This window comes from Epinephelus moara, chromosome 24 (genome assembly GCF_006386435.1).
Source record: "Epinephelus moara isolate mb chromosome 24, YSFRI_EMoa_1.0, whole genome shotgun sequence".
NCBI classification, from domain to species: Eukaryota; Metazoa; Chordata; class Actinopteri; order Perciformes; family Serranidae; genus Epinephelus; species Epinephelus moara.
In genome coordinates this window covers 14,077,297-14,104,869 of record NC_065529.1, presented here as the reverse complement: position 1 = coordinate 14,104,869, position 27,573 = coordinate 14,077,297, and the positions used below count along the sequence as shown (strand labels likewise).

Genomic DNA, 27,573 nt, shown 5'->3' with positions numbered 1-27,573 from the left:
ATCTTGAACCAGTCTGGCCATTCTCCTCTGACCTCTGGCATCAACAAGGCATTTTCACCCAGAGAACTCCTGCTCTCTGGATATTTTCTTTGTAAACCCTAGAGATGGTTGTGTGTGAAAATCCCAGTAGATCAGCAGTTTCTGAAATACTCAGACCAGCCTGTCTGGCACCAACAACTATGCTACATCCAAAGTCACTTAAATCACCTTTCTTCCCCATTTTGATGCTCAGTTTGAACTGCAGCAGGTCACCGATGTCCAGATTTGGTACAATTACAAGGCACTCAGGGTGGAGGTGTTTTGCAGGATGACGTACAGGCGTAGAAGCTGCTCTGCAAAGGACTGTGTGTAGTTGCACATCATACCTCTTGCCTTGCTTTCGACAAAAGCAAGCTCGCTCAGGCCAGCACGCTCTCACACAGTGTTTAACTCTTTGGCTGCGCTGCCTGCTCCAAACACCATGAAAAACACTCTGCTTGTATGATTCATTTATTTTATTTTATTTATTTATTTATTTATTTATTTTAGAAATTCTGAATTTCATATTAAAAAACAGAATAGGGGCAATAGTCTGAAAATACAAATATTTTTACAATTCTTTTTTCCATAGTTATTCAGACCTTGAAATTAATTAAATCAAATTCCATACTTTTCCATGCTGCATAGGAGCCCTGCGAATAGCAGACTGTTGCTATGGACGCAGTTCTGATGGTAGACAGGAAGCAGAAGCAACAAAACCTTTCAAATCAGTATTTTGTCTCAAATGACTGAGTTTTTAGTAATAAGCAAGGATATAACAAGTGGGTCATTACTGCAAAATTAACACCTTCAGGGTGATAAAAGACCACTCCTTCATCACCGTGGTGGGATTTTTTTTTCATAATAATGACCTGCTCACTGTACAGTGTCCCTTACTTACTCATAGACGAGATGGTTAAGAAAGGACATAAAAAGTTAAACAACATGAAAACAAACATTTCACATTATGCATAGGTAAACACGCTGCAAAAAAAATCAAACTTCCAAGAACCAAGTATGTGTTACATAGCCTTTTATACTGCAGTGCTGCATTAGTGCAGAGGTATCTGAAGGTTGGTTGTGAGGCTGGGGAGGCAGCAAGTGAATCAAACCTCCGTCCTTCTGTTGTACACTTGCACTGCACTGCCACCTTGTGGCCATTTACCAACCACACTGCCTGAGTTCCTACTCAAACACTACAGGAGGTCATATCAAACAGTCCTTGTGTCCAATCTCACAGAACAATCTGCATTTATGTTATTACTAAAGATCGTTTAAAGGAGAGCTGTAGGTTATGACAACTTGGGTTTTATCTTCATACCACAGCCTCTGGGGAGAGGCGGTTTTAAAGCAGACAGCTCATCAAGGGGGCTGAAAAATGTCAGAGTGGAACTTTAACGAGAAAAAAGAGGGAAGGGCAAAATACACTTTCTGCCTTGACTTTGCTTTTTGAAGATTTAAGACCTAGAATGCAATGTTTGGCAAGAATTTCAAAAATGCCCTTAAGGTGGGTGATGAAGATGTCCTTTACATCCATGTCGTAAATCATCCAGTGGGCTAATGTGTCATCGGGTCATCCAGACGTTAGCATGTTACAGTACCTTCTGCTGTTGCAGGCAAGGCTCTTCAGCACCTTGTCAACATGTTCTCTTTGCACTTATGTCCTTACAAGTAGTATGCAATTAGTAGATCTGATGTCATCTCTTTAAGAGGCTGTTAACAGCTTTGAGTTCATCAGTTGACAGTGGAGAAAGATTGTAGCCTCTCAGCTCAGGTTTCCCTGCAAACAAACAAAAAGACACATCATGCACACACTGCTGGGAAGACATTTAGTGTGATGGCAGACCAGCTCTCTACCACTAAGCCACCGACACCCCCCTAAGGAGATATTGTTAAACAAATAGTAGAAACTGACACTGTCCCACTTGGATTGGATTTTAATGAAGGACTTCCCCTTTTCAACTGGTTATCAGAGGACTAATTATTGAGGGGCAATCCCTCCTTGAACCACTGGGAGACAGTCAGAGTTCAAGGACATGTCAGCATCTATGAGAGATTGAACAGAAATTACTGGAGACATTCTGCCAGAGTGTGAGTGACTGCAGACATCTTTTTAGAGATCATAACATATGTTTTCTATTTCTGTTTTCCTATAATAGTATTGCTGCCTATTAAAAGCTTTAATTAGAAGCATTTCCAAACAACATCCCTCCAGATCTTACCTCATATCCCTTCTGTTGATTTGGGCCCTAATCAGTTCATGTGCAGAGGTCCCATTAGCATATTACGAACTGTGCTCCCAATGCATTCCTGCATTTAGCTAACGAGTGCAGCCTTCACCACCAGCATCAGTGGAAGTGAACTGACTTCTAACACAGCAAAGAATAAACAATAGTGTTGTCACAGAAACACCTTTACAATATATTATGGCCTAATTTAACCCCACAAACATCTACAGCCTTCAAAATGAATCAATGCCTCTCCGACAGTCTAACCAAAAGCTAAACATGTTCAAGAAGAAGCACTTACTGTAAAGCTGTGGGACTGCAGCAGACTGTACAGGTGTTCATGGTGTAATATAAAAGTAGCCTACTAACATTGGCTGTTACATTATAGCTTTGCACCCCAATCCTGAACCAAATAGTTTGATATTTGGGATACACTTTTTCACAGTTTATCCATATCTGTTTTCACACCGTCGATTAGTCCGCTCAGTAGTGACAGGTGGATATGATTGAACAAATCTTTTTGAACGGCTCTTTTTAGTTTTAGACTCAAATTTCTGAGTGCTCATGAATCCCCAACTTTTGCCAAGCTTTTTGGTGAGTAACGAATAAACTAGATGTGAGTCCAAACAGCCTGGCAGCTACTCTTGGTCTGACAAGACCGAATCAAAGTGGGGCATCTGTTGCTTGTCCCTAAAAAGAACGACAGATCCTTGATCAGTAACATTTCTGTAACATTGTATTGAGCTTACATAGCCTACCTACGTGCAAGTGGGATGTGGAATCGGTGCTTTAAAACTAATATTCTATTTTTATTTATTTAAGTTTGATGACTTTAGTGCACTGAAGAGAAGTTTTGTCGGGCAGGTGGCAACAGCTGTTGAACATGCATGTAATATAACAGAGTGTCGCGGGGAAACTGGCAACATATCTTTGCAAAAAGTATCAAAACTTGAAAAGTTCAATACATTTTCATTATATCAACTTGAAGGAACTGACACTGTGACAACAACTGCTCCTCCCGTTACTACTACAACTGTGCAGCGTCTCTGCTGGTTGCCCGACTGCATCACAGTGACAACACAGTGGCAGTGACTGTCTGGCTGTTGTTGTTGTAGATGCTCCATGCAACAGCTCACAAAATCACAGTGTTGTTTTCACATAGTAAATGTACAATAAAACAGAAAGATACAATTGGTAATGAGTGGGTTTTAAATGTGCTTCCAGTCTAACACTAAACTAACTGCCTCCTCCTCCAACACACATGAGTATCAATCTTCTCAGCAAGAAGCACACAAGTGTATTTCCCAAAATGTCAAACTATCTCTTTAAATGAGCACGTTGCAGTGGTCCAACTGATCAACTGAAATGTTCTTCATACCTTGTATCTCATTTAGACGATTGACTTTTGCTTTCAGTCCTTTGCGAAGGTCATTTATCTCCTTGTCCAGCTGCTCTTGATCTGCAGATGACAAAGTCACAGAGTCAGAATTATCTCATATGCAGCTACAACATGTGTACAACAAATCTATTTATATTCAAATTTATGTTGAAAATCTACCCAGTAAATTTAGATTTTATTAACTGGATTATTTTTTACCTTTCTGAATCATATCTCTCGTCTTCGATTTGGGAAATTTGATGAACATGTTTCCGAAACAAACCTTCACTTTCTCTGCAAATGAGAACAGTGTTTAGTCAACAGCCTGTAGTACAACTATACACCATCTGACTCACTCCCATTGTGAAATCACTGGGATTATTGTTTTCACAATCTATCGTGTCAGAGCCACGATGTGCATAAATACACTGACACTTCACTTAACGAAGCCTTTTCTCTGAAAACATTCTGTCACGAGGGGTCACTCACCTGAATCTGGTATTTCATGTTTCAGTGCATTAAGTGCCTCTCTGTTCCTGTTTCTCTTTGTGTCCAGGTCCACTATCTTAAACATCAACAGAGAGAACATTCATCCTCAACATTATACAGTAGGTAATGCTGCAACATCAATTTGGGTTTTAATTACGGAGTGTGGGGAAGTCAAAGCAAGCTAATATTAATCGTTAACTAGTGGACTTGAAGACTAAAACAGAATCAGAATCATAGTTGGTTATGTTGATTAGTTATACAGAGGTTTTGTATCATAAATATGCAATATCCTACAGTGTTTATGGGGGAGAAAATGACTGTAATACTGCCATGGGGCATTTGTCAGGTGCCATTATTTTAAATGTCTGTTACTGTTGTGTTGCAATGCACTGAGTGGCCATCAAAATAGAAACTCATGTACTGTACATCACACACAGTACAACATTCCTGTATTAAACACCACCGCAATTAAGCACTGTGTCGAGGTTTTAGGTTAGGTTTTTTTCTACGACAGACAATGAACTGTAGATGTAGCTGAAGCTAAACAGAATGTGAACCAAGAGTTAGCCTAGCTGCTAACAGCTAGCTAGCTTCTCAGTAGCATTAGCTGATATATGGGTCCTCCAGATGGCCCCTCTCTGCTTATTATTATCAACATCTTATTGTTGCCATGTAATTATTTAGTTACCTGCTGTTTAGTGGTGAGAACATCCTCAGCTGCCTCCTCTACTTCTGTCAAATAATCCAAAGCACGGTGAGATTCAGCGTCCATGGTGGCTGTGTCGCTATGAAAAATACGTCCGGTCTGAAACAACGACCGGAAATGGAAAGTTCCGCTTAAATAATCCCCTATGTTTCGTGTACCCTCCGTCCAAAGATGTGTTCAACTTTTAATAACAGTTAATCTCATCTGTATTTACTTTATATCTTAGTTTAATAGGTTACCACCTTTTAAATTTTTCCCTTTAGGTCATTACAATAAGCCTTGAATTGAGTAATGATGTAGTTACATCAACAGATAGATAGATAGATAGATAGATAGATAGATAGATAGGCTAGATAGATAGATAGATAATTTATTTATTTATGTTCTGGATATCATGTTATAACTATTGGTGCTGCTATACATTTTATACCGCTGCCTCTATCATTTGCTATGCATCACATGAAAAAAGTGAGGTGACATCCTGTACTGACACACAGTAGGCAGATAGCACCATCTTCTGTTCATCTATGTTATTGTTCATCTGTCTTTGTACTGTACCCTCCAAGAAACACATCAGATTCTCACAATGAACTATGTTAGTAGCCAGGGAAAAAAGACAGTGGGCAGGTAAGTGTATGCCATGATTTCAATAGTTTATTTATTCATTAATTAATCAGTTATTCAATCAATTTTATGCCTGTTGGCAGTCACAGTACATTCAATTTCTCATTTCATAACAGTGTAGACAAATCACACAAAATATCACATCTCATACAAAAGCTAAACTTATCTTTTATAAAACATTTAGACATCTGTGGGTTTTTTTTCTTTATTTTATTTTAAATACAGTATTCTATTTTTTTAACGGCATAAAACTCACTGAGAAAGATGAAAACATCTGTTAAAATACATATATATTATTTCTTTTGTCATTACAGTATTTAAAATAGCTTCATTTACCACAACTAAATGCACAGTAATACTTCTGCCACTGAGGGAAAGAAGGGGAAGGATGGAAGAATAACATCCACAGCTATACATCCCTCTGAAGTCCCAGCAGGTTCACCCTATATTTCTCTCCTCACTGCCTTTACCTTTGCTTGTACTCAGTGACAGGTGAAAAGGGTTAAATGGTCACAACACAATTCTTCCATCAGCGTCATTCACTTTGAGAGGTAGAAAAATCTTTCAGGGGCCATTTAACTTTCACGGACATTCGTCACTTCACTCAAACACAAACTCTCAACTGCAATGGAGGGCTTTGGGGGTTCACTGCCTGGCTTACGAGCAATTTGGACGCACTCTGCTTTTGAGGGTCAAATCAACAACTCTCTGGTTACTGATTAGCTTCTCTACCTCTGTCTTCCTTAACAATATAAATGTATCGTTCATCTGCTCAATTCTGTGGATTGGATTCAATTGTCTAGGGTGCAAAACCAAAGGCAACTGTAGACACGCAAAGATATTTTAGCTCTTATCTGAAAGACTTCCTCAGTTCTGACAAACTTGTTGGGAGTGCCACACATTGAACCTCTGCTGGGGTCAGAGTCTTCCTAATCTTATCAAAATCCAACCATGTTTTCTTTCTGTAAAAATGTGCTTATGTTATCTAGTACCAACCAATTATATCATGACATCCACTCATCAACAATCTGCAAGATTACGTTAGCTAGCAAAAACGTGGTACATCAGTGTGTCATTTTTTCACAAATAAAGTTTCCCCAAAAATGGTCATGGGGCCGCTGCTCTAGCATTTATTCACTCTGAGGGAGGTGGTATCTGTGACAGCTTTAGATTAAGTGCAAGGCATTTTAGAGTGGACTGCTTCAGCAAAGAACATTACACCGAGCAAACGATGGACTTCGTTTCTCTCCCCCCGATGGATACTGCTATAAAATCGGCAGTACACCGTTGCAGCGTCACTGTTATGACACGCCCACTTTTCAACCATCAAGGCAAATTCCTTCCAACATTATATTCCACCTGCCTATCCTGAAATATGTCACAATACTGACACTAGATACTCTTGGAATGTTGTTTGAACTGGGCTTTAATTCAGGTCCCCAGGAAGTTGGCAGAGCTCTGAAGTAAATTATCCTAGTGGCCAAAAAATGTAATTACATCTGTCGTCTGACGCTGCTATGTGGCCCATAAGACTTTTTTTACATTGATTTAAATGGCAAAGGAGATGACTATATACATTTTCTTGAGCATCACACCCCCACAAAATGAGTTGTTTGATTGGTACAATAACATTTGGAAGGTCTAGAGGAAACCCATGATTAAATCACTTTATCTTTATTCAAGTTAGCTGATCCCTAACCTGGAAGTAGCTGACTTTGCAGGCATGGCTGCTCTTTAGACTGCACACAGTGGAATCAGTGCTGATCATCTGGATAATTTTATATGCAGCAGTTGAACCTTTTTGGCTTCATACGCCACTGAGCAACCTTCATCGGAATGAAGTGAGCCCTGCCTCCAATGCTCTATCCCTTACTCTTTATACATCCATGATTTAGGTTCCCAAGTGGACCATTTGGCAACATGGCAGCCACGTGAGAGTAGTTCAGCTATCAGTATTGTCCGTGTGGCAACCATTGCCATTGCTATCTGACTCGGAATATAGAGGGCGCTGTGGACTTCTTCAAACAAAGTAATTGACGGATCAGATCTACACCAGGGTTGCATTTGTCTGTAACTCTCCAAAGCCAACAACCTGAGAAGCATGTATGATTCACACATAAATCGACCGGATGTGCAGACATGAGAGAATACGTAAGATTTGAACTTCTCTCACTGCTCTCTTTTTCTTCACACAACTACTTTGTAATTCTTCTTTGTCTTCAAACATATATCAGAGGACAGTCTTTCGTCTGATATCCCCATTGGAACTATTATCGCATCTTTTCTCTCCCTATGACTGCACGCTACTTTTGAGTGTGGTTGTTCAGAATAGCTTTTGCCCTCAGATGTGGTTAGACAACATAACAATTGAAGCAGTTTGTTTCAACCTTACCCCAGACTTACTCCCCACAAGTCTGAACTGAGGAAGCATTTTAGATGGAAGACTAAATGCCTTCAAAGCCACTTCTGGATATCATATGACCTGGATGACTGAGAATATTCATAGATATACTGGGGATGGAGAGGGAGTAAAGGCAGATTAAGGAGAGACAGAGAGCAGTTTAGCCACAAGCCCCCATCACTATTGTGTCTGCACATTGTTTTATCTTCTGTAGCATACAGTAAGCATAACCTCTGGGCTCAGTCACAAGGGAACTGTGAAGGACAATAAATACGTAAGATTTCACTTCTGCAGATACTTTCTATGCTTTCTAAGTTATACTGTAGCCTATGTGCTGTAATACACTGTCTATTATGGTCCAACAGCCGAAAGCTGCTTCCTGGCAATAGGTGTAGTAGAGCTGTGCAAAATATAAGGGGTAGTGGTGAGTTCTACTGAAAGTAGTTTGCTACCAGAAAGTACTTGTAGGACATACTTTCCCAGTCTAGGGTTAAGGGGTTTGGGTACAATATAGGGTCATATTCTGGAGCCATGTAAGGTAAGAAACAAAGGGAAGGGAGCAGGCTTCAGAGGACACTTCTGGTTTGTGCAAATAGGAGACTAAGAATACACACACTCATGGTGAGTTATTTACACACACAAATCAACTGCCTCCTAACACGTTGGCTACACTAGATCAAATATAGATTCTTCACAAGCCGAAAATATCATGCACATTTTACTAAGGCAACTTCAAAAACTGGAGTGAAAGTCAGCTCTTAACACTGTTTGGAACAAAACCCCACACTGAGTTGAAACACAGGGGCACTGTAGCAAGGCAAACCTGTCGACATGAATTCATTTTACAACAGAGTTTTGTATGATGGAGTCAGATTTGATGGTACCTTCAATGTTTGCTTCATGTGAGTAGAATTACTGCAAATGAACAGTGTGTTGCTACTTCTCCAGTGTTCAGACTACTTGTGTATGTACAACTTCAAGACTGCAGGGTGACATAGCACACACCTAGCTGCTATATTGGTGACTCTTTTGACAGGGATCTAATAATTTCATCACGGATAAATCCTTTAAATTGTTTAAATAATGTCAGTTTCTTAGCTAGCTGGCAGATCCTGGTAGCTAGTGATTTGTTTGAAGAGAGATATTCACACATCCAACTGTCTCAGTAGCAGGTGCGTTGGAAAATATCACTTGAGTCTTTGAACAGAAAATCCTGCACACTGCTCTTGCTCAGCTTCATAATTTATAAGTAACACTAACGTTTCGATCCTACTGGACCTTTGTCAAGAGCGTTCCTGGAAACTAACCATCATAACCTCCATCTTAAGAGCTGGCAGCCTCATGATGTCCAAAATGTCCATCCCAATTGCCAGAATACATGTTGGAATTGTATGTTTCTGCAAACCACAAATATGTTCCATTTGTCTGTATTATGTAGTGGATACAATGAAAACTATGTTTTAACAACACTGTGGTTAATGTGTGGTTAGGTTTAGACACAGAAACCACTTTGTTATAGTTAGGAAAAGTATTGTTGGCACAATCCTGGCTGGATATGCAGCTATATCCCTGTATATATCACTTTATCTTTATGCGGCACTATCCCCAATGGAAACACAGCGACAGGTTGCTAAAAATCAACCACATTTGGTGGCTAAAAAGCCACTGGAAACACAGCAATGAGTCGCTAAAAAACAACAGGTTCTGTTGTTTGTTGGTCTCGAACAGTGGTCTGCAGCTTGGCAGGGGTCTCGAAACATTGATATGATACAAATGAAATGTATAAATGTAACATATCAGTGGCTTGCAGAAACCTACAATGCCAACATTTTCTTTTGGTGACTGGGCTGACATTTTACTGCTTAAGTAGCCTGTTAACTCATTTATAGCTAACAAAGACATAAATTGTTTAAATGCTCACACTCTTTGTTATTTAGCAAGTGCCTGTCAGCATTCAAGGCCCTAGCCACCATTACCATGTTCCTTCTGTGAATTTGAAGGGTTACAGCAACCTAAGGGAACTTTTGGCATTTTATAAGCTGGTATTGTGTGTTTAAATGTGCCCAAAATAATAGAATATTTAGCATTTCTCCCACTGAGTTTTGTCCTGGCATAACCTTTGAATCACCATTTAGACTTTAAGGTGAGGATACATATAGCACTACTTAACAGTTTATTGAGAAAAAAAAGAAAAAAGAAACCTTTTCTTTGGTTTCTGGTCATATTTTTCTAAAGAGCTGCCATGGCTGCATTTGAAGAATTTATGACCTCAGAATTTCTTAAATTTTGAGCTGGGAGGACATTTTACAATTCGGAGGTGCCACAACAAAATCAGAGAGTGTACCTTTAAGCTACATTTTGGTGTAGAGACAAGCTTAAAATTTAGTAGCACAAACATTCAGCAAAATTTGGAAACAAGTTGACGTCATTAGACTTTACGATCTCCATTGACACCTCACCCCTTACGTCTGTACTCCTGTGATTATATTTAATGGTTCCACATATGGTAGCTACCTTAAATGGCTAGAGCCCTGGGTGTGCTCTGAATGGAAATTATACAAGTTTGCGTATATGTGTACACTATAGAAGAGCAGCTTTACTTAGGAGCCTAATGGTTGAGATCTTGGCTTGAAATGCCTGATGCTGTCAGCAGGATACTTACAAATCTCTGGTGTGTGCAGCTATAAGTAATGGCAGCATGTTCAGTGTCGCTGATTGTGCAAATGTGTGCAAGCATGTACTGCATGCGTGTGGAGGAAGATTATATCTCATCTCAGTCATTTCAAGTGCAGTACAAGTTTGTATCCAGGAACCCTGTGTGTCTCCATGGTCAGCTGCCTTAGAAATGAGCGTGTGCACATGAGTTTGCGTGTACATGCAGGTGTGTGCACACAGGTGAGCATGCTTGTGAGTGTGCTGAGCTGTGGTCTGAAAAGGCAGCTCCTCTTCTCTGTCTCTCTCTGATCCTCCTCTGTGACCTCTAGAAGATGCTTTGTCTGCGGTTCTTTCCTCGACCTGAAGAGAGACAAATTGAGATTGTACACTTCAAATGATGATTATTCAGCGTTAACAGACACCAACTGCAACTGATGACACAGTAATGGGAAGCAGTGACTCATGCTTTTATCTCAAAGAGGCCTTTATGCTCATTTTCAAGTCCATACTTGTATTTAAAAGGGTGCTTCACCAATTTTCAACCAGCTTTGTATCAACAATGTGACTAGTATGTGTAAATGCACTATGGAAAGCTTCCCTCCACTGAACCTGGTTCTTCCTGCTTATCTTTCAACAAAACACAATTTTCATATTGCCCACCACCCATGCGTCCACCACAGACACAAAGAGTATAGAAGTGGGTCAAGAGACAGATGTTCCTTGGAAACATATTTAGTGCCCTGTTTATCTGTAATAGCAAGAGTTTGTGAACAGGAAGTGAGCGCCATACTGTTTCCTGCACAGTATAAAACAAAGGCTGAAAAACGCGATCCCAAACGGTAAAACTGTCCTCAATTTTAAACCAAGATTCTCTTACTGTGTTGCCTTTTTCTTTACTCAAATGTTTTCATTGACATGTTTTAGCTTACTGTGTGACTGTAATACACCATAGTTTGTTACCAGCCAGCCACCATTGTGTCAATCTGATGAGCTGACATTACGTCAACCACCAGTACGGATGTTTATTGGTCCTGTGTCGCTCAGTGCACTCTGGTAGTTGCATGTTTTTTTTACCTCTTGGGCAAAAGCAGTGTCCTTTTTCTCCTTTTTCCACAGCCTAGTTCTATAAAAAGGCTTTCTTTCCAGTGGTGAAATACTTCTCTAAGGTTTCTACTAGAATATGTTTACATGTTAATACATCAAAACACTTCATTTTCCTCAAACTGTCTGTGCTAGAACACCTGTATTCACCCTCTGCCTGAAACGCTCTTTTTTAGCGCCTGTCTCTTTAACCCCCCCCAAACGAAAAAGCCAAGTCTGCTCTTATTGGTCAGCATTTCCAGGTCTTCCTTATTTCACTGTCTATGCACCATCATTACAGCCAGGGCATTAGCATGTAGCCGTTAGCATGTAGCTTCATTTAGCAGTGATGGCTATGAAATGTAAACAGTCACAGTAGCATGCCTGGAGCAGATGACTATGTAACATCATGACATCATACTATAGCCTGAGTAGAAAAAACTGGTGGAAACAAGACAGACTACAGAGAAGCATAATAGGTCCCCTTTAAAAAACTTACTCTCAATGTCACCTTCATCAGTTGGATGCTACTTCCTAGCATAAGTTTAGAAGTTTGGTCTTAAAGAGTTATATGAGCCTAATTAGGGGAAAATCAAGTGAAACTTCTTAGGTAAGAGCTTATTAGAGTACATACATGGGTGACAGTACTCTGCATTAAATTTATGGACAACTCAACTGTTAATTTTCATTTTCTTTTCAGTTCCTCTGAGACTCTTCTCTGTGGTATTTTTATTTGTGTCACAATAAACAAAGTCAGTGAGCTGGCTTCTTACAGGGCTTTGCTAATTAGCAAAATACATCTACAGACACGTCAGTATTTCACATGATGTAGTCAGGAACAAAACAGAGCTGGATTTAGTTCTGTTTCTTTTAGACATTTCAGGAAACTTGCAGTGATAGTGTTTAAACCACAATTATTATTAAAGTCACAAAACTTTTAATTATTATGAGTTCTGTAAAACTATTGAATATAAGAATATAAGGAAAAACAAATGTGAATACTCAGCATACTGCTGCAAACAACCTCCTGCACACTGTTTTACTTGCGCAGACACTTTTATTTGCGACATTTTGGTGCTACTGCTTTATCACCTTTATCACTGATCTTGACATTGACATGGGTATCACTGGTGTGGAGGTATAAAAATGCACACAGAAAACAATGTACCGAAAATATAGAAAATATTCAACATAAGGGCTCACAAGAAAATGCTGAAAAGTAATTCATCATTCAGTCCCTTAGGAGCCTACGTATGAAGAGTTTGAATCCAGTAAGCCTGACGCTGTTTGAGTAGTTTGTTATGGTCACCACCCCTGGGTGGTTGGGTGACCTTTTCAATACCTCAGACACTTCATGAAGAGATGTCATGGGAGCTATGGGATAATCCCAATCGTTTCTGTGTATTGTGTTTTTGTGCTCACTGATCCTTTGTTTCAGTTTTCTGGAGGTTTTCCCACAGGTACAGTGTGTGTGGATGCACGAGTAATGACTCTGTTGATGGGAAACATTTTACCTGTGTGGGGATGGCAGAAATGATTATGTTTTCATGGTGTTATTGCACTGTGTGCAACTGCCGCAGTGGTAGTTGCCCTTGGGAAGAGGGTGCGATGTTCAGTCCATCCACAAATGTAACCTGCTAACTATGTGCATTTCTCGAGTGAAACTACCTCCTGGGGCCTGTAGGATCTATTTATAGTGAGCTACTCAATTTAATGTATGCAGTTTTGATAGGTTAGAGGTAAATTTGATTACTGTTACTTAACATACGATGTAATGTTTGCCCACTGGAATTTTGTGCGGTATTTAGTATGAGGGTTTCTATTTATTTATTTATTGCTACTGATTTTCACTTGCTATGTAAATGTATTGCTACAGGTTCATCTACACATGTAACCTGCATATTTGAGAATGGATCTTTTTGAGAATGCAGTTTAGCCTTTGGGGGCTTTACACATTCATTTTATAGGAATCCACCCCTTTAATGTAACTACTCTGGGAAAAATTGTGTATGGAGTGCTTTACTTTTCAAGCTCCATGTATAATACTGGAGATGATCATAATAGTAAATTAATGTTTAGTATTTAAGGCTTCATATTGATGTGGGAATGTGATTTGCTGCAGACTTAAAGCCCATTTTAAGATGGCTTTTTATTGTCAGAAACCACTTGCCTGATGAAGGTCAAGCCCTAAAACATCCAGATAAATATATTTTTGCAAGTTTGACAGTATGAGGGAATTAGTCAGATGTCTGTCTGATGAAATAGTTTAAAGAGAGCAAATTGCTCCTCTATTCTAATGCACTGCATACACTCAGGCAACATATCCTCATACAATGGTTCATATGAAATCCGATCAATTAGCACTACTTCGGGGCGTCGGTAGCGTAGTGGATAGTGCTGGCGCCCATATACAAAGGGTCGAAGTTGAATCCGGCTTGCGACCCTTTCTGCATGTCATCCCCCCACTCACTCTCTCTCTCTCTCTCTTTCTCCCCATCTCACCCTGTCTCTGTCCATTAAAGGCAAAAAGCCCTGATTAGATTAGATTTAAAAAAGGAATCATGGTTGGGCATCATGTTACGTACTTAATGTAAGGTTATGTACTTAATATAACGTGACAGCGTACTTTAAGATAACTCAACTAAATTTTGTCTCACAAAATAACATAAAGTGACTTGGTTTTACATGGGACACAAACACCTATCTCCTGGGGGAATGTCTGTGTTTGAGTGACCCGTTCACCACCCCAACCTACATCCTTGTGTGTACTTTCACTATTTATACTACTTTCTTCTACTATCTTTTTCACCCCTGTCAGCGTATTGGTCACATGATTGCTGCCTTCATGATTACGTGAGTTATATACAAATTCTGATGCATGACTTTCTGTAGATATACATATGAACACTGCATGAGAACAGCCTGATCCAGGATACGCATCTTGTGTACCACATGCTCGTGAACAGATCTAAAGCTGTACCCACATCATGTGCAGAACATAGTCCATGTACAGATCTGTCATAGCTCCCCACTATGTGGAGAAATGAGTGGCATTCAGTAATGGTGACTTGTAGTGAAGTCACACCATGTTGTGAGATTGTGTGGCAGGAACCTTACTTAAAGGCTGAAACACTGAGCTGCGATGGCCTGGGTCCTTCTGGAGCTGCACCTCCCTGAGGGAAAACACCGAAGCAGCTAAAAAAAAGGGGGGAGAGAGAGAACGACTTAAAGGCACAGAAAAAAAGATAGAACTACAAAATATCTGTAATTGAACAGAGATTGTTTCCCCCTGCTTTCTTCATGATTGTTAGTATTTTAGTAGTAATACTACACAGACATATTTTGTTGTCAGTGGTGACAGGCTACATGCAAATTATGGGAACTTTTGAACACTTAAATAAGGCAAATAATTAGCCACATGCAAGGTTGTAAGGGTTGTGCATGCCGGCACAATATTTAGTAAGAGCAGTGGTGAGATCAGCTCTTTAATTCATTACAATTTGTGATCAGTGTGTTCTAACCATTTCTGGCCCTTTTTCTTTGTTAGGAGTGTGCACATGTTGTGCAATTTTTGACTTAAGTGTGCAAATTGCCCAGACATTACATGATTCAACTCTGGATTTTAGAAATGCACGGCTGAGATAGCTGAGTAGCACAGTTAGAGTATAAGTAAAGTGTGCTGTTCACAGCCAGAGCTGCCAAAAGCTTTAGACCTAAAATACACCTAGGAGGCTTGTAAGGTGTGCTCACACTGTATGTGTGTGTGTATGTGTGTGTCTTAGGTTGCATTCACCCCAAATCCGGTGTTGTAGTGACTAGCCACAGGGCTGTGTGGTGGTGTAAGAGTTACATTTAAATGGCCCATTTGTGGGGGAATGAAGGACTATTTTTTTCTCTAGTAACTTTGTTTGTGTTGACTTAAAAGATCTGTAGAATTCCTTTTGTAGTATCTTTACTGCCACAAAATACACATGTGCACGCATACAAAAACAAAGTGAGTGCTCTCCTTTGTAAGATAGGAGGACTTTGAACAACATACTTTGTCCAGCCCCACCGCTACAGCCTAGATGCACTAGCACCATTCAAATAAAAGGTAGGACAGTGTGAATGTGGCCTTACTGTCTGACAAATTGTGTATGTTATCCCCCAGACTCAGGAAGTAGGGATGATGTAGAGCGGCTTCGGAGGAGATTCTGCTCCTGGTGTCATACTGCGAACACAACACAAAAGCAGCATGTTAGACCGTCTCTGAAATCACTGTTCCGTTCTGCCTCATATCCAGGTATGTGAAGGTCATTGTGCTGTGTTCTCATACCAGCAGCAGAGCAGACAGCAGGTCGATCCCCTCTGTGTCCAACCTGATGTAGAAAAAAAAAAGCCATTTGTGTTATAACAAAATTGTTTGGGGAAAAATTACACACTGATACTGATAATAAAAGCAAATACAGAGGGTGTGCTTTGCTTTAATTGTTATTCTTTCTCAAATGCATTTTTTTTTAGTAAAAGCAATATTCAGTGTAATTGCTCAGCTCTTTAATAGAACTGAATACAACTTAATTACCCCCCAGAATGGTAATTGGTCTCTAGCTCACCAAAACATAAAAGCATCATTATAGCATGAAACTTAATATACAAGATTTATGGCTCAGTTTTTTTTTAGCTTTTAATACAATAATGTATATTTGGTTGCTGAAGGTAACTTATGGAGCCTGTAAGTGTTCAGTGTCTCCAACTGAGAAAATAAAGCATTGTCTGTTAGAATGATCATTTATGTTATCTCTTGTTCTGAACATGTACATAAAATCTGGAGCTTTCAAATTATTATATCAACCATACCATGAATTCTAGATAGCTTACTACGAAGTCTACAGTTCAGGTTACCAAACCATTATGAGAAGTATAATGTTAAAACAATCAATCACAGGTTTGTAAACTATTTCTGAGACTGAGTCACTACATTCAAAACTGTTGAATGTCCTAAGAAGATAAAGCCATTGTATGTAATACTGGAAAATAAACAGTTCTGAGCAGCCAATTGAGATTCTCTGAAAATACCAAGACCTTTGAAACAGTTCAACAGTTTCAAGTAGGTCAGTCGGGCCAAATAGTCTGCTTCACTGTTTTTTAAAGAAGGCCAACTAAAGCCATGTCATCAGAACACTTTAACAACAGGTTTGCTCATTAATCATGAATCCATTTGTGTAGAAGTACAATAGCACAGGAAAACTAGAGACCATCTTATTTTTGGCACTCCAGGGCCTTGGTGGAGCACCAGCAATATCTTCTCACCTCAATTATTGCAACTCGCTATATTTTGAGATCATCCAGTCTGGTTAATCCTGTCTCCAACTAGTTCAAAAAGGATCCCCTCCTACACTGGCTGAAAATCCTTATGTTTGTTTGCAAGGTGTTAAATGGTTTTGTTCCATCTTACATTACATTACAGAGCTCCTGTAAGTGTTATGGGGACAAGGCCTTCTCTATATCTGCACCAAAACTATGGAATTCTCTTCCTCCCACCATCCATTTCTCCCCGACTATTGAGATCTTCAAGAGTAATCTTAAAACACACTTCGACTCATTATAATTTAACCATGCATAACTTAACAGTGTATCCTCAAACAACAGTTTATCATATCTAACGAATTAGCGCCCAATGAATAGCGTTGTCATGTTACGTACTTAGTGTACACTTACATAGGTTAGGTTTAAGCAAGCAAAGTTACATGGGCTAGGTTTAGGAAAAGAATCACAGTTGGGCATCATCACGTTAAGTACTTAACGTAAAATTAAGTATTTAGTCAAGAGTTATGTGGGTTAGATTTAGGAAAGGAAACATGATTGGGTGTCATCACTTTATGCACGTAACATAAAGTTACCTATTAGCCCAGAGATACGTGGGATAGGTTTGAGAGAAGAAACATGATTGGGCATTGTCAATTTACGTACCTAATGTTATGTACTTAGCTTAGATTTAAGTGAGTTAGTTTCAGGAAAAGAATCATGTTTAGGCGTTGTCACTTTATGTACTTAATGTAAACTTACGTTGGGTAGGTTTAGGAAAAGAAACATGATTGTGCATTGTCACTTCGTGTACTTAAAGTAAAGTTATGTACTTCGTCTAGAGTTACATGGGTTAGGTTTCAGGAAAAGAATCATGTTTGGGCGTTGTCACTTTACGTACTTAACGTAAACTTACGTAAGGTAGGGTCAGGAAAAGAAACATGGTGGTAATCTACCTTGAAATAAATAAATAAATTCACACAAGACATGAACACTGGTTTCCTAAAGAAAAGGTTTTTTTTTTTTTTTTACCCATCCACCACCAAAACCTGCGTCCATACACAAACTTTCTCTTTATAGAACTTCCTTCTTTACTCCTGTCAGCACATTGGTCATGTGATCACAACCTTCCCGATTACGTGGGTTATAAATTCATTGTGATGCATTATTTTCATAGATATATGTACAAACAGTACATGGGAACAGCCTGAAATGAACCAGCTCAGGTATTTCCCCCTTAAGTCTCCGTAGGTCTGTGTTGTTACTATGGGCTCAGTGTTACCATGTGCTTTTACACTTGGGACCAACTTTGTTATGTGTAAAGTAGCATAAATAAAGCTGAGTTGAGTTAAACCTGTTGGTGTTACCTGGGCACATGGTTGATGAGAGCTTGAGGTCTGTATTGAGGAAAGAGGTAAGAGCGAAACTCGTCATTACTGCTGATACCAGGCCAAGTCTCTTCTGTTGCAGTGCCTGGAAGACAAAGAAACAAAGAAATGTATGGCTGCCCGCTGTCACTATTCTTACTTCACGTATTAGTGCTGTGTTACTATCTTACCCAGAAGCCTAAAAATTAAGTGTAGCTCCTCTTTCACTGTGGCGCCAGGAAACATGGGACGACCTGTTGCCATCTCATACAAGATACAGCCCACACCCCTGGAAGAGGAGGGAGGAGATACAGTGACGACGAGCAAACAACAAAAGTCCTTCAACATTATGGAGCTCTAGGTGCGGCCATGTTCAACAAACACACACGCACACTTCAAAGAGCGCTGATCAGAAGTGCAAACGTGTAGAGTGAGTGGGCACAGTGCAGCCTTTTGTTCCACCCAGGGCGTCGTGTTGAAGAGGTGCCCAGTGGTCTGATAAGAGGACATGTAGCTAGGTGATGCTAGAGAGCCACATTTATTCTTCAGTGAGTTGTGTGGGTTTTCTCACCATGGCAGACTGCTAATGAGCAAAAATACATAGGGAAAGTGAATTCTCATCTCCTGGCTAATAACCGGGGAGATTTTAATAGACATGTATTATTCATGGAAGTCCTGGACAATTCTAAAGTAAGACATTCATCTGATTCACCAAGTAAACAGCAGTGCTCAGTACCAGGGCTGACACCAGGGTCTTGGGGACATATAATATGCTTTGGGGTTCTCTGAAAGAGTTCAGCTTTGTTCAGATCCAGATCAAGGATGAGACAGCAGTCAGATTACACAAAAATATCCCAATCCAAGTAAAAATTGGTGTAGTTTACAGTATTTTTTGCTTTCAACCAATTTGGTCTTGGCGTTACTGGGTCAGATGAGATGATTAGTAGAGTCAAAAATGTCGAACTTCTACACATATGGATTTTAAGATCTTAGTTCTCAACTTGCAAACTAATATGGCATTACAAAAGCATCAGTATGACAGATTAAGTCCAGCAATACAAAATATTATATATGTGGCAACAATTAGCCCTGACCCGCATCACTAAGTGGCTGATAAAATCAGTAAATGGATTGTATTAAATACTGTTAAAATACAAACTCACAGGACGGTAGGGCAATTTCTAAGACTTATAGAATTATACTGTCCAACCAAGAAAGTTTTCTTCTTTTGCACTGTTGATCAGCACACTGTGCTGGTAACAAGCTGCAGCCTCTAGAGCTGAAAAAATGAAGCCAACACAGAAGTGCAGTTCCTTTACTGGCCACTTGGGGCTGACTCTAAAGGTGAGTCAATCCCCATAGACCCCCATGTTAAAATGCCCAACTTTACAGCAGAAATAAATGAAATGTTTTTGATACAAAAAAAATGGTTTTAGGAAATTTCCCTGTCATGGCAATTGTACAGTGGGTAAATTCATCTATAACTCACCCGTTTATATTTTAGGCTAATAGTTATGCATAATTAAGGGTGTGGCAGCTCTGAGCAACAAGCTGTCTGTGAGGCATCACCACAGTCTGAGTCAGATCCACCCCACACTCCTCCACAGCTCCACCCTGCCCAAATTTGGCCACTTCTCCAATAATCCAAAATGGCAACAGCCAAAATGCCAAACTCAAGGTATCGAAACATGAGTTTACAGACCAATGGGTGACGTCAAGGTGGCTATGTCCATTATTTTATACCGTCTATGGCTGGGAGGCAAGTACATAAATATCTATATTGCACTACTCACCACATATCAATGGGTGTGGAGTATTCTGTTGAGCCCAGCAGCACATCAGGGGGTCGATACCATAGGGTTACCACCTCATTGGAGTAGGTCTTAGTGGGGACAGACTTGGCCCTCGCCAGACCTGGACAACACAGCACAGTCGGGGTTCAATGATGTGAGACCTCAGTAACAACTGTTTTTCTCAGACTATTGAAGCAAGCCTGCTTTTTGTGGAAATATTGATTCTCTGTCACATTGATAGCGCATTTGTACTGAAATTCCCTCAAAATAACAAGTATTGTGTGTCTCCACAGGTGTAATGTGACACAGTACGATGCAGAAAGTCACATATAGCGGGGTAAAACTGTATCAGAGCATCACTCTCTTTTGAAGTTTGGTCAGTTACAACTTATAGCATCTTAGCTCTAACATTGTGTTCTCATAAAAACTTTAGAATAGCCCCTCTGTTACTTCATGTGCTGTCTATAGTTAAAACTATTAAAAATAGTCAGGGAATCCTTGTGGCTTTTTATACTCACTTCTAGCACAAAATTGAGAAAACTCAGAGAAAGGGGCACAGTTGCTAGGATACAGCAAGTAAGAATGCTAAAGTAATCAGGACAGAAGATCTCCAAGTGGCAGTAAAATATAATTGAAAAGCAATCGTGGCAGGAAATGTGCTATCTTATACCCAAGTGCTTGTGTCTTTACGACCACATTTGCATTTGTTGACGTTCATGTACGCTGTATGTGAGCGTGCTGTTTTTCCTACCAAAGTCAGCCAGTTTGAGCTCGCCCTTGTCGTTGATGAGCAGGTTCTGAGGTTTTAGGTCTCTGTGAAGGATTTTCCTCTTGTGACAGTAGGATAGACCGCGCAGCAGCTGGAACATGAAGATCTGTAGGAGAAAAATTAAAATTAGGAGGATTAAAAAATAGACATCTGTATGATAACAATGGAATATGGATCATAAAACTACTGCATGACCTTTACCAACCTTCATCAAGAAATTAATATAATTTGCCTCCTCCTATTCAAGTCTCTCCTCACTCCTCTAAAATACTGTTCACACTAAGAACCAGAGTGATGTGAGCATCCATACTGATGAGCAATATTGTTCTGTAAACGGTGGTGCTAAACACACACTGCATGCTCCAGCTGCTTAGGGAATGACTGGCTGTCAGGGTTTCTATTGTTCATAAAATCACTCAGTAACTCTTCCAACCATTAGGATAGGAAAACGTTTTTGACCAGGTTCTTATTTTTCAGGAAATCACATGCTTAGCTTTGTGACTAACAATTTGTAATACACATAAAACATTTGTTTAATGATTCTGTCAGATTTCTGCTCTGATTCTCTGAATAACTCCTCTGTTAAGAGTGTGAATTAATTTCATTGTTTCAATTCCAGGCCTCCATGGCTCCATACTGCAAATAATTCTGATTAATTAGTTGCTTTCTGGCTTGAAAACAAGCAGCTGCAAACCCTTAAGCTGTGTATGCATGGTGGAGCACTTGAGAATGTTTGTTATGTGAGTGAAACAGATGTATGATATGGGTTATTTTATGTATTTGTACAGATGTAAATTAATACAAGTCCCTCTCTAGTCAGTAGTGTTGCTGCTGCTGCTGCTGAGTCATTTTCATGCATCTGGCTCACCTTGACATTATGCATGCTCATGAGATTCCCGCAGTTGTCCAGGTACTGTTTAAGGTCACTGTCCTGGAAGACACAACAGCCACAGAGTCAGATGTATCTAGGTCAACACCTTGTGAACATCTGCACGCTGAACTGTCAATGTACTCACTAGATACTCAAACACCAGAGTGAGGCAGCGGTCGGTGTGGATGATGTCGTGCAGCGTGACGATGTTGGCGTGTTTCAGGTTCTTCAGCAGAGAAACTGAGTTGAAAGAAGAAGGAGAGATGAGTTGTGCTGTTTTCTGCAGGAGCCTAAAATGTGACTCCAGCACAATGACAGCAACAGTAGACACTAATATAAAACAGTCTACTGACAGCCTGGAGCTGCTGCTCTGACAATAGCTACGACTTCAGGTTAAATACAACTTTAAACTTGTGTTGTCTGAGAAAAATAATCACCTGGTCTCTTAAACTTATAGTTGTGTCCTCAAGAAGCTGAAGTTTAAACTCTGTGGTTCAGTCTAAACTCAGCTGCTGTGTCCTGGAGAAATCACCTTACTGCCACTGGAGGTCACTGTTTCTGAGGTTGAACTTAATCCTACTGCAGATATATCTCAATTTCACACTATACTAATCCTGTACAGTATATACTAATCTTTATGGTACAGTCAATGTCAGAACATTGTATATTATTATACAGTGTGTAATAGCAACTGTGTAATTACATGTAAGAGGTGTCACATCTGCATAATTTGTGATTTTAGACAAAGGATTAACCATGTATTAATTAACGCAGCTCATAATGCAGCAATAATTAAGCTATGTCTGAGTGAAAATTGGAGATTAAATTATGATTCACTCACTTCCTTGTAGTAGGGCTTTACCTAAAATAGAATTATTATCCACCTGAGGGCAACCCACCTAGACTGGAAAATGTGTGTGTGTGTGTGTTTGTGTTTGCTGATGTGTGTGTACCCTCTCTGATAGCAGTGCAAGGTGCTCCCTCCTCATGCTCCAGCCGAATCTCCTTTAATGCCACCAGGTTCTCCGTTAGTTTGCTTCGCCCTTTGAACACTGTGGCATACGTCCCCTATTAAAACACATACACACACACACACACACACACACACACTGCTATCACAGTCCAGTCGCTGATGTTGGCATTTTACATTTCTTGAAATCATGAATATGTTATATTTGTACGTTTCATACATATCACATCAAATTTTTAACTAAGTAATGTAATTGTTTTTTAAGTGAGTCATCACTGCATTTTTTGTGTCTTTTGAAGCCACCATATGTGGGAGTGTTTTAGGGACCTGTTGATATTTTTTCACTGGGAAGAGTACCGCCAAAAGTGGTTGTTCTTTAATGAGAATTTGCGTTTCCTGGCAGGATTGTGCCACCAATTTAGACAAATCATGATCTTTTCCTAACCACAACCAAGTGGTCTTTGTGCCTTAACCCAACCACACATTAACCACAGTGTCTTTGAAACCTAAAGCTACGTTAAGTTTCAACGTATCCCCTACATACTAACATACAAATGTAATGTATCCGCGGTGTGCACAAACATGCAATGCCAACATTTATTCTGGTGATTGGGTTGATGAGCAGCCTCAGATCATAACATGGATGTAATGCAAGCTTCTCAAACAGGCTTTGACTTAATCCATTAATTCAATGCTTATTTATTCCACTGAGGGCTGATAATTTCTAATTACTGACTTTAACAGCTGAGGTGATTATCCTTCATATACCCTGCAGTAGCTTTTAACTGCTTAAAATCCTTCTATCATTATGCAGTTGACTGTAGGTGTCCTAATAACTACTAAGGGTGCAAAACTTTTCAGATATTAATAAAAGGAACAGCAGCAAATTACGTACTTTTATGATGGCCAAATGTGGAAACCTTTCACTGCCTATAAACCAACCACGCCTTTGTGAATCACAAGTTATTTTAATTGACTACAAGAGCCGCTCTATTCAATCCCCCATCACTGCTGTTATCTGCTGCTGAGCCTTGTGACTGAGACTAAGGCAGACAGCTTCCGCCACTAATCATTCCTAACTCCTTCAGGCAATAACTGTTCTCAGATAAATGGTGTGGGATTTAGGTGCACTGGCCGTGTCATGCAATCTGTACAGTCCTCCTCAACCAAACGTGACACTACAGAGTACCATATATCTGAGTACATGGTAGGACTGCAGTTTTAATACTTGCCAGGCTGTGCCAGCCAATCAGTTTTTCTTGTTCAGGCATATAAACCAACCTGTATGTGTTGTACCCACTTTGAGAGGCCCTTGGGGCTTGGGGCACAACATGCCTGATAACTATAATTAAGATTCGCAGACAACTTGTGGTCAGCGTGGTCGACATTATACACTAGAGAGATGGTCCATCGTGTCTGATAAACGTCTATCTAGCTTCCAGTTATTGCTGCAGTGGGTGTAGCAGTCGTACACTCATCTCTCACTGGGCTGCATGTCAGCTGTTTCCATCAACCCTCTGAAGACTGTTCAAAGGTGAATGTGTGAGTAATTGGTAGAGACTTACCTCACCCAGTTTGCCGAGCTTCACATATGTCTCCAATTTCCCAAAGCCTATATCAGACTGGAGGCAAGAAGAAAAAGGCAGACTGATCTCACAGTGTTCACTGTTATGATTCTCTCCTCTGATTAAACCACGGAGCAGTCAAAAGATCATATTTCCAAACACTGCAGTTAATTAAGTACAAATCCTTTCTTACTCTGTCAACTTGGTATGAAAAACAAACACCTCTTAATGGAGAACTGGAATGGGAAATAGCAAAGAAAATAAGAGACTAATTATGGTGACACTTTATTTGATTAGTCTGCCTGCAGATATTTGTAACATGAGTATTTGTAAAATTTCAACAGTTTATTAGTTGAGATTCAACAAGCTTTGTCTGTAGATGTGATAATTCATGTACAAAATCCAATAAAAAGATCCATCACAGTATGATATTAAATTGACTCTCAGATTCTCAGAATGGCATTAATGCTCTTTGCAGATGATGTGGTTCTGTTGGCTTCATCACACTGTGACTTCCAGCATGCACCAGGGCGGTTTGCGGTTTGCAGCCAGAGTGCGAAATGGTTGGGATGAGAGTCAGTACCTTCAAGTCTGAGAGAGTTACTGCCTCAAGCTAAGGATTTCAAGTATCTCAGGTCTTGTTTCCGAGTGAGGGTAAAGTGGAGTGTGAGATGGATCGGTGGTTTGGCAAGGTGTCTGCAGTGATGTGCAGCGTCCTTTACCTCACCTATGGTATAAGCTTTGGGTAGTGACCGAAAGAATGAGATTGCTGATACAAGCAGCTGAAATGAGTTTCCTCCATAGGGTGGCTGGGCTCAGCCTTAGAGACAGGGTGAGGAGCTCAGACATCCAGAGGGAGCTCGGATGTAAACTTGCTGCTGCTTTGCGTCGAAAGGGGCCAGTCGAGGTGGTTCTGGCATCTGTTTAGGATGCTTCCTGGGGGCCTCCTGTTAGAGATGTTCCAGGCATGTCCAAATGGTAGAAGGCCCCAGAGCAGACCCAGAAAATGCTGCAGGGATTATATATCTTAATCTGGCCGGGGAACGCCTTGGCATCCCCCAGGAGGAGGTGGAAAGTGTCGCTGGGGAGAGGAACATTTAGAGTACTTTGCTTAGCTTGCTGCCCCCGTAATCCAGCCCCAAATAAGATGAAAATGGATGAATGCACAATGATACAGCTGACATCACAAAGTCTGCCATGATACAACTTTGATTCGATCTACTGACAAAGTGATACAGTTGAATTGTTGAATCTCAACTAATAAGCTGTTAAAATGTCACAGATACTCTTTAACCAACCTGTAGGTGGATTATTAAAATAAAGTGTTACCTAATAATACAGAAGGACCAAAATAATAATAATAACAGAAAAGCAAGATAAGAGGACTAGTAATTTGTGGAGAGAAAATATGCTTTGAGACATTCACTGGTTCAGAGAGACCACGGATTTTAAAATAAACAAGGAGCCAATATGGTTGCTAAAATTAGATTTACGGTTAGTTCGATTAGATCAACAAACAGTCTTACAGTGGTTATTTGAATATTATAATATATTTTTGATAGATCGATAAGTATGGAGTAATAAAAAGCACTAACCAGTGAAGCACGTCGAGACATGCGACTGAGAGGTTTGCAGAGCGGTGAGTTTTCACTCTCCAGCTGCAGTTTCTTAAGAAACTCTGGGGGCAGGCGGATGTCCATGGGCAGAGACATGCGCTTACTGACGTCCTGCAGGATTGTGGGTGTAGAGTTTAGCCACCTTTACAGACTATATATCTCTAGACAACCAAATCATGACATATGGCCAAGAACTAGCTTTCCCTCTACATGCACATAAATACAGGTACTGACATCTTGTCTACATAGAAGGTGTTTCTGTTGCATATGTCAGTGTATGCAGGCATCTGTTGGAACACATACGCTCCTATTTTAATCAATACAGCTGTTTGCAGTAACAGCTTGTGTTTTACTTTACAAGTCTTTTTTTTTTTTTCATTTCATGTCTGCACCTACAATGTTTGTGTAATGGGTTCTGAGCACTGCCAAAATGTGAATAACCTACACTAAACACAGTGCCTGGAGGCATCTTGCATAGACACAGACTGTTCTGCTAACAAGCTGCTTTCACTACCCAGCCTGTGCAGACATTGTGTTAAAGTCCAGCTAAAATCCCTTTAGGTAATTTCTCTTTGTAGTCAAAAATAAGGGCAGTCTTTAATAATGCATTATTACCTGTTTTTGTATTATTAAAATGAAGACAAAAGGTCTTTGAAGAAATAATCAGACATGCTCCTTTATGTCTCAACTTGTCAAAAACTGATGCTTGGTCAGTGGTCCTCTGCATCTAAGACCGATGCACCGAGGCACCCTTTAGTGGTGGTATGAGATGCACCAGGTGGCAAGATCAGTTGCTTGGGCTCCAAGCAACTGGCATATTAAGAAAGTCCTCATGGAGCAGGCAGGCAGGATGGTGGATGGGTCAAACAAGCCCTGGACTTTCACCCGAAAGACCACTGTTGACACGCTGTCCCTGAGCATCCAAAACTGATGCAGTAGAGGTTCCTCAAGCATCATACCTTGACCTGTAGGGGCACTGACCGAGCGTTGGTATTTGACAAGTTGGTAGTAAGACTGTGTTGACATCTTAGCCTGGTTCCAGACCATAGACCCCGCCCACTCAACTGAGTAGGCTTGCATCTCTGGTCTGGCATACTGCAATGAATTTGCGATTTATCTCGTCCAAACGATGGAAGGACCAATGAACGCCGGGGGTGGGGGCGGGTCTAGCGATTAGCCAATCAGCGCCACGCTGATGTCAAGCTGTGCGCCGGTGGGTAACTGGTGAGGATAGCAACAATGGCGACCGCTACAGATCCTACAGACCACATTAACGATGCTATCGAGGTATTTCGCCACTACTCGCATTAATGGAGGACCAAATTAAGGAAGCTGCTAAACTGGATTTAACGGCGATGCAGCTGGGCGTGCACGACGACGGAGACATTTTAAATGGGCAATACTCACTTGTTTTCGGCACCCCCGAGGCATGGATACTAATGACGTCAGATTCTGGGTGAGTCGTTGATCTCTACTGATTGGTTAGGGAAAAATGAAATTCCCTCGCCCTTGTAAATCGCCTTCAATGGAGGCGATGTCAGACTGAAGGTTCTGGGAGCTTCAGTCTGACACTTAGGCTATTGACATGTGACAATCTGTTCACACCACAGTCTGGAAACAAGGCTAGTCAGTCAAAAGTGAAATCACCTGTGTGGGTGTACCATGGATGTGCAGGGCCTTTAAATGTTAAGGAGTCGTTAATTAATGAAGGGCTCTTCCATTTGCCTAATAAGTCAAGTCTGGGCTTGTAAATGTTAATG

At 40.3% G+C, this 27,573-nt stretch overlaps 2 protein-coding genes across 2 annotated transcripts in view; both read right to left on the bottom strand.

Annotated features, from left to right (window-relative positions):
- Window positions 1-13: 13 nt before the first annotated feature.
- On the bottom strand, window positions 14-4,919 carry pdrg1 (p53 and DNA-damage regulated 1). The gene is made up of 5 exons (XM_050039076.1): window positions 4,802-4,919; window positions 4,114-4,189; window positions 3,844-3,918; window positions 3,625-3,705; window positions 14-1,798 (listed from the first exon to the last, which is right to left on the bottom strand). Exons 1-5 carry the CDS (start codon window positions 4,883-4,885, stop codon window positions 1,716-1,718), a joined length of 399 nt encoding a protein of 132 aa, XP_049895033.1. The 5' UTR covers window positions 4,886-4,919; the 3' UTR covers window positions 14-1,715.
- A 545-nt stretch (window positions 4,920-5,464) lies between these two features.
- The window catches only part of cdk18 (cyclin dependent kinase 18), a 63,303-nt gene continuing 41,194 nt past the window's right edge, over window positions 5,465-27,573 (bottom strand). The window contains exons 4-16 of the mRNA XM_050038424.1: window positions 25,793-25,924; window positions 24,198-24,254; window positions 22,616-22,730; window positions 21,808-21,902; window positions 21,660-21,722; window positions 20,774-20,897; window positions 20,023-20,143; window positions 18,421-18,518; window positions 18,230-18,335; window positions 15,895-15,937; window positions 15,699-15,789; window positions 14,697-14,774; window positions 5,465-10,859 (exon numbers count right to left, since the gene is read on the bottom strand). Of these exons, the coding sequence (XP_049894381.1) occupies window positions 10,825-10,859; window positions 14,697-14,774; window positions 15,699-15,789; window positions 15,895-15,937; window positions 18,230-18,335; window positions 18,421-18,518; window positions 20,023-20,143; window positions 20,774-20,897; window positions 21,660-21,722; window positions 21,808-21,902; window positions 22,616-22,730; window positions 24,198-24,254; window positions 25,793-25,924 (1,158 nt within the window). The 3' untranslated portion in view covers window positions 5,465-10,824. The remainder of the gene's footprint in view (window positions 10,860-14,696; window positions 14,775-15,698; window positions 15,790-15,894; window positions 15,938-18,229; window positions 18,336-18,420; window positions 18,519-20,022; window positions 20,144-20,773; window positions 20,898-21,659; window positions 21,723-21,807; window positions 21,903-22,615; window positions 22,731-24,197; window positions 24,255-25,792; window positions 25,925-27,573) is intronic.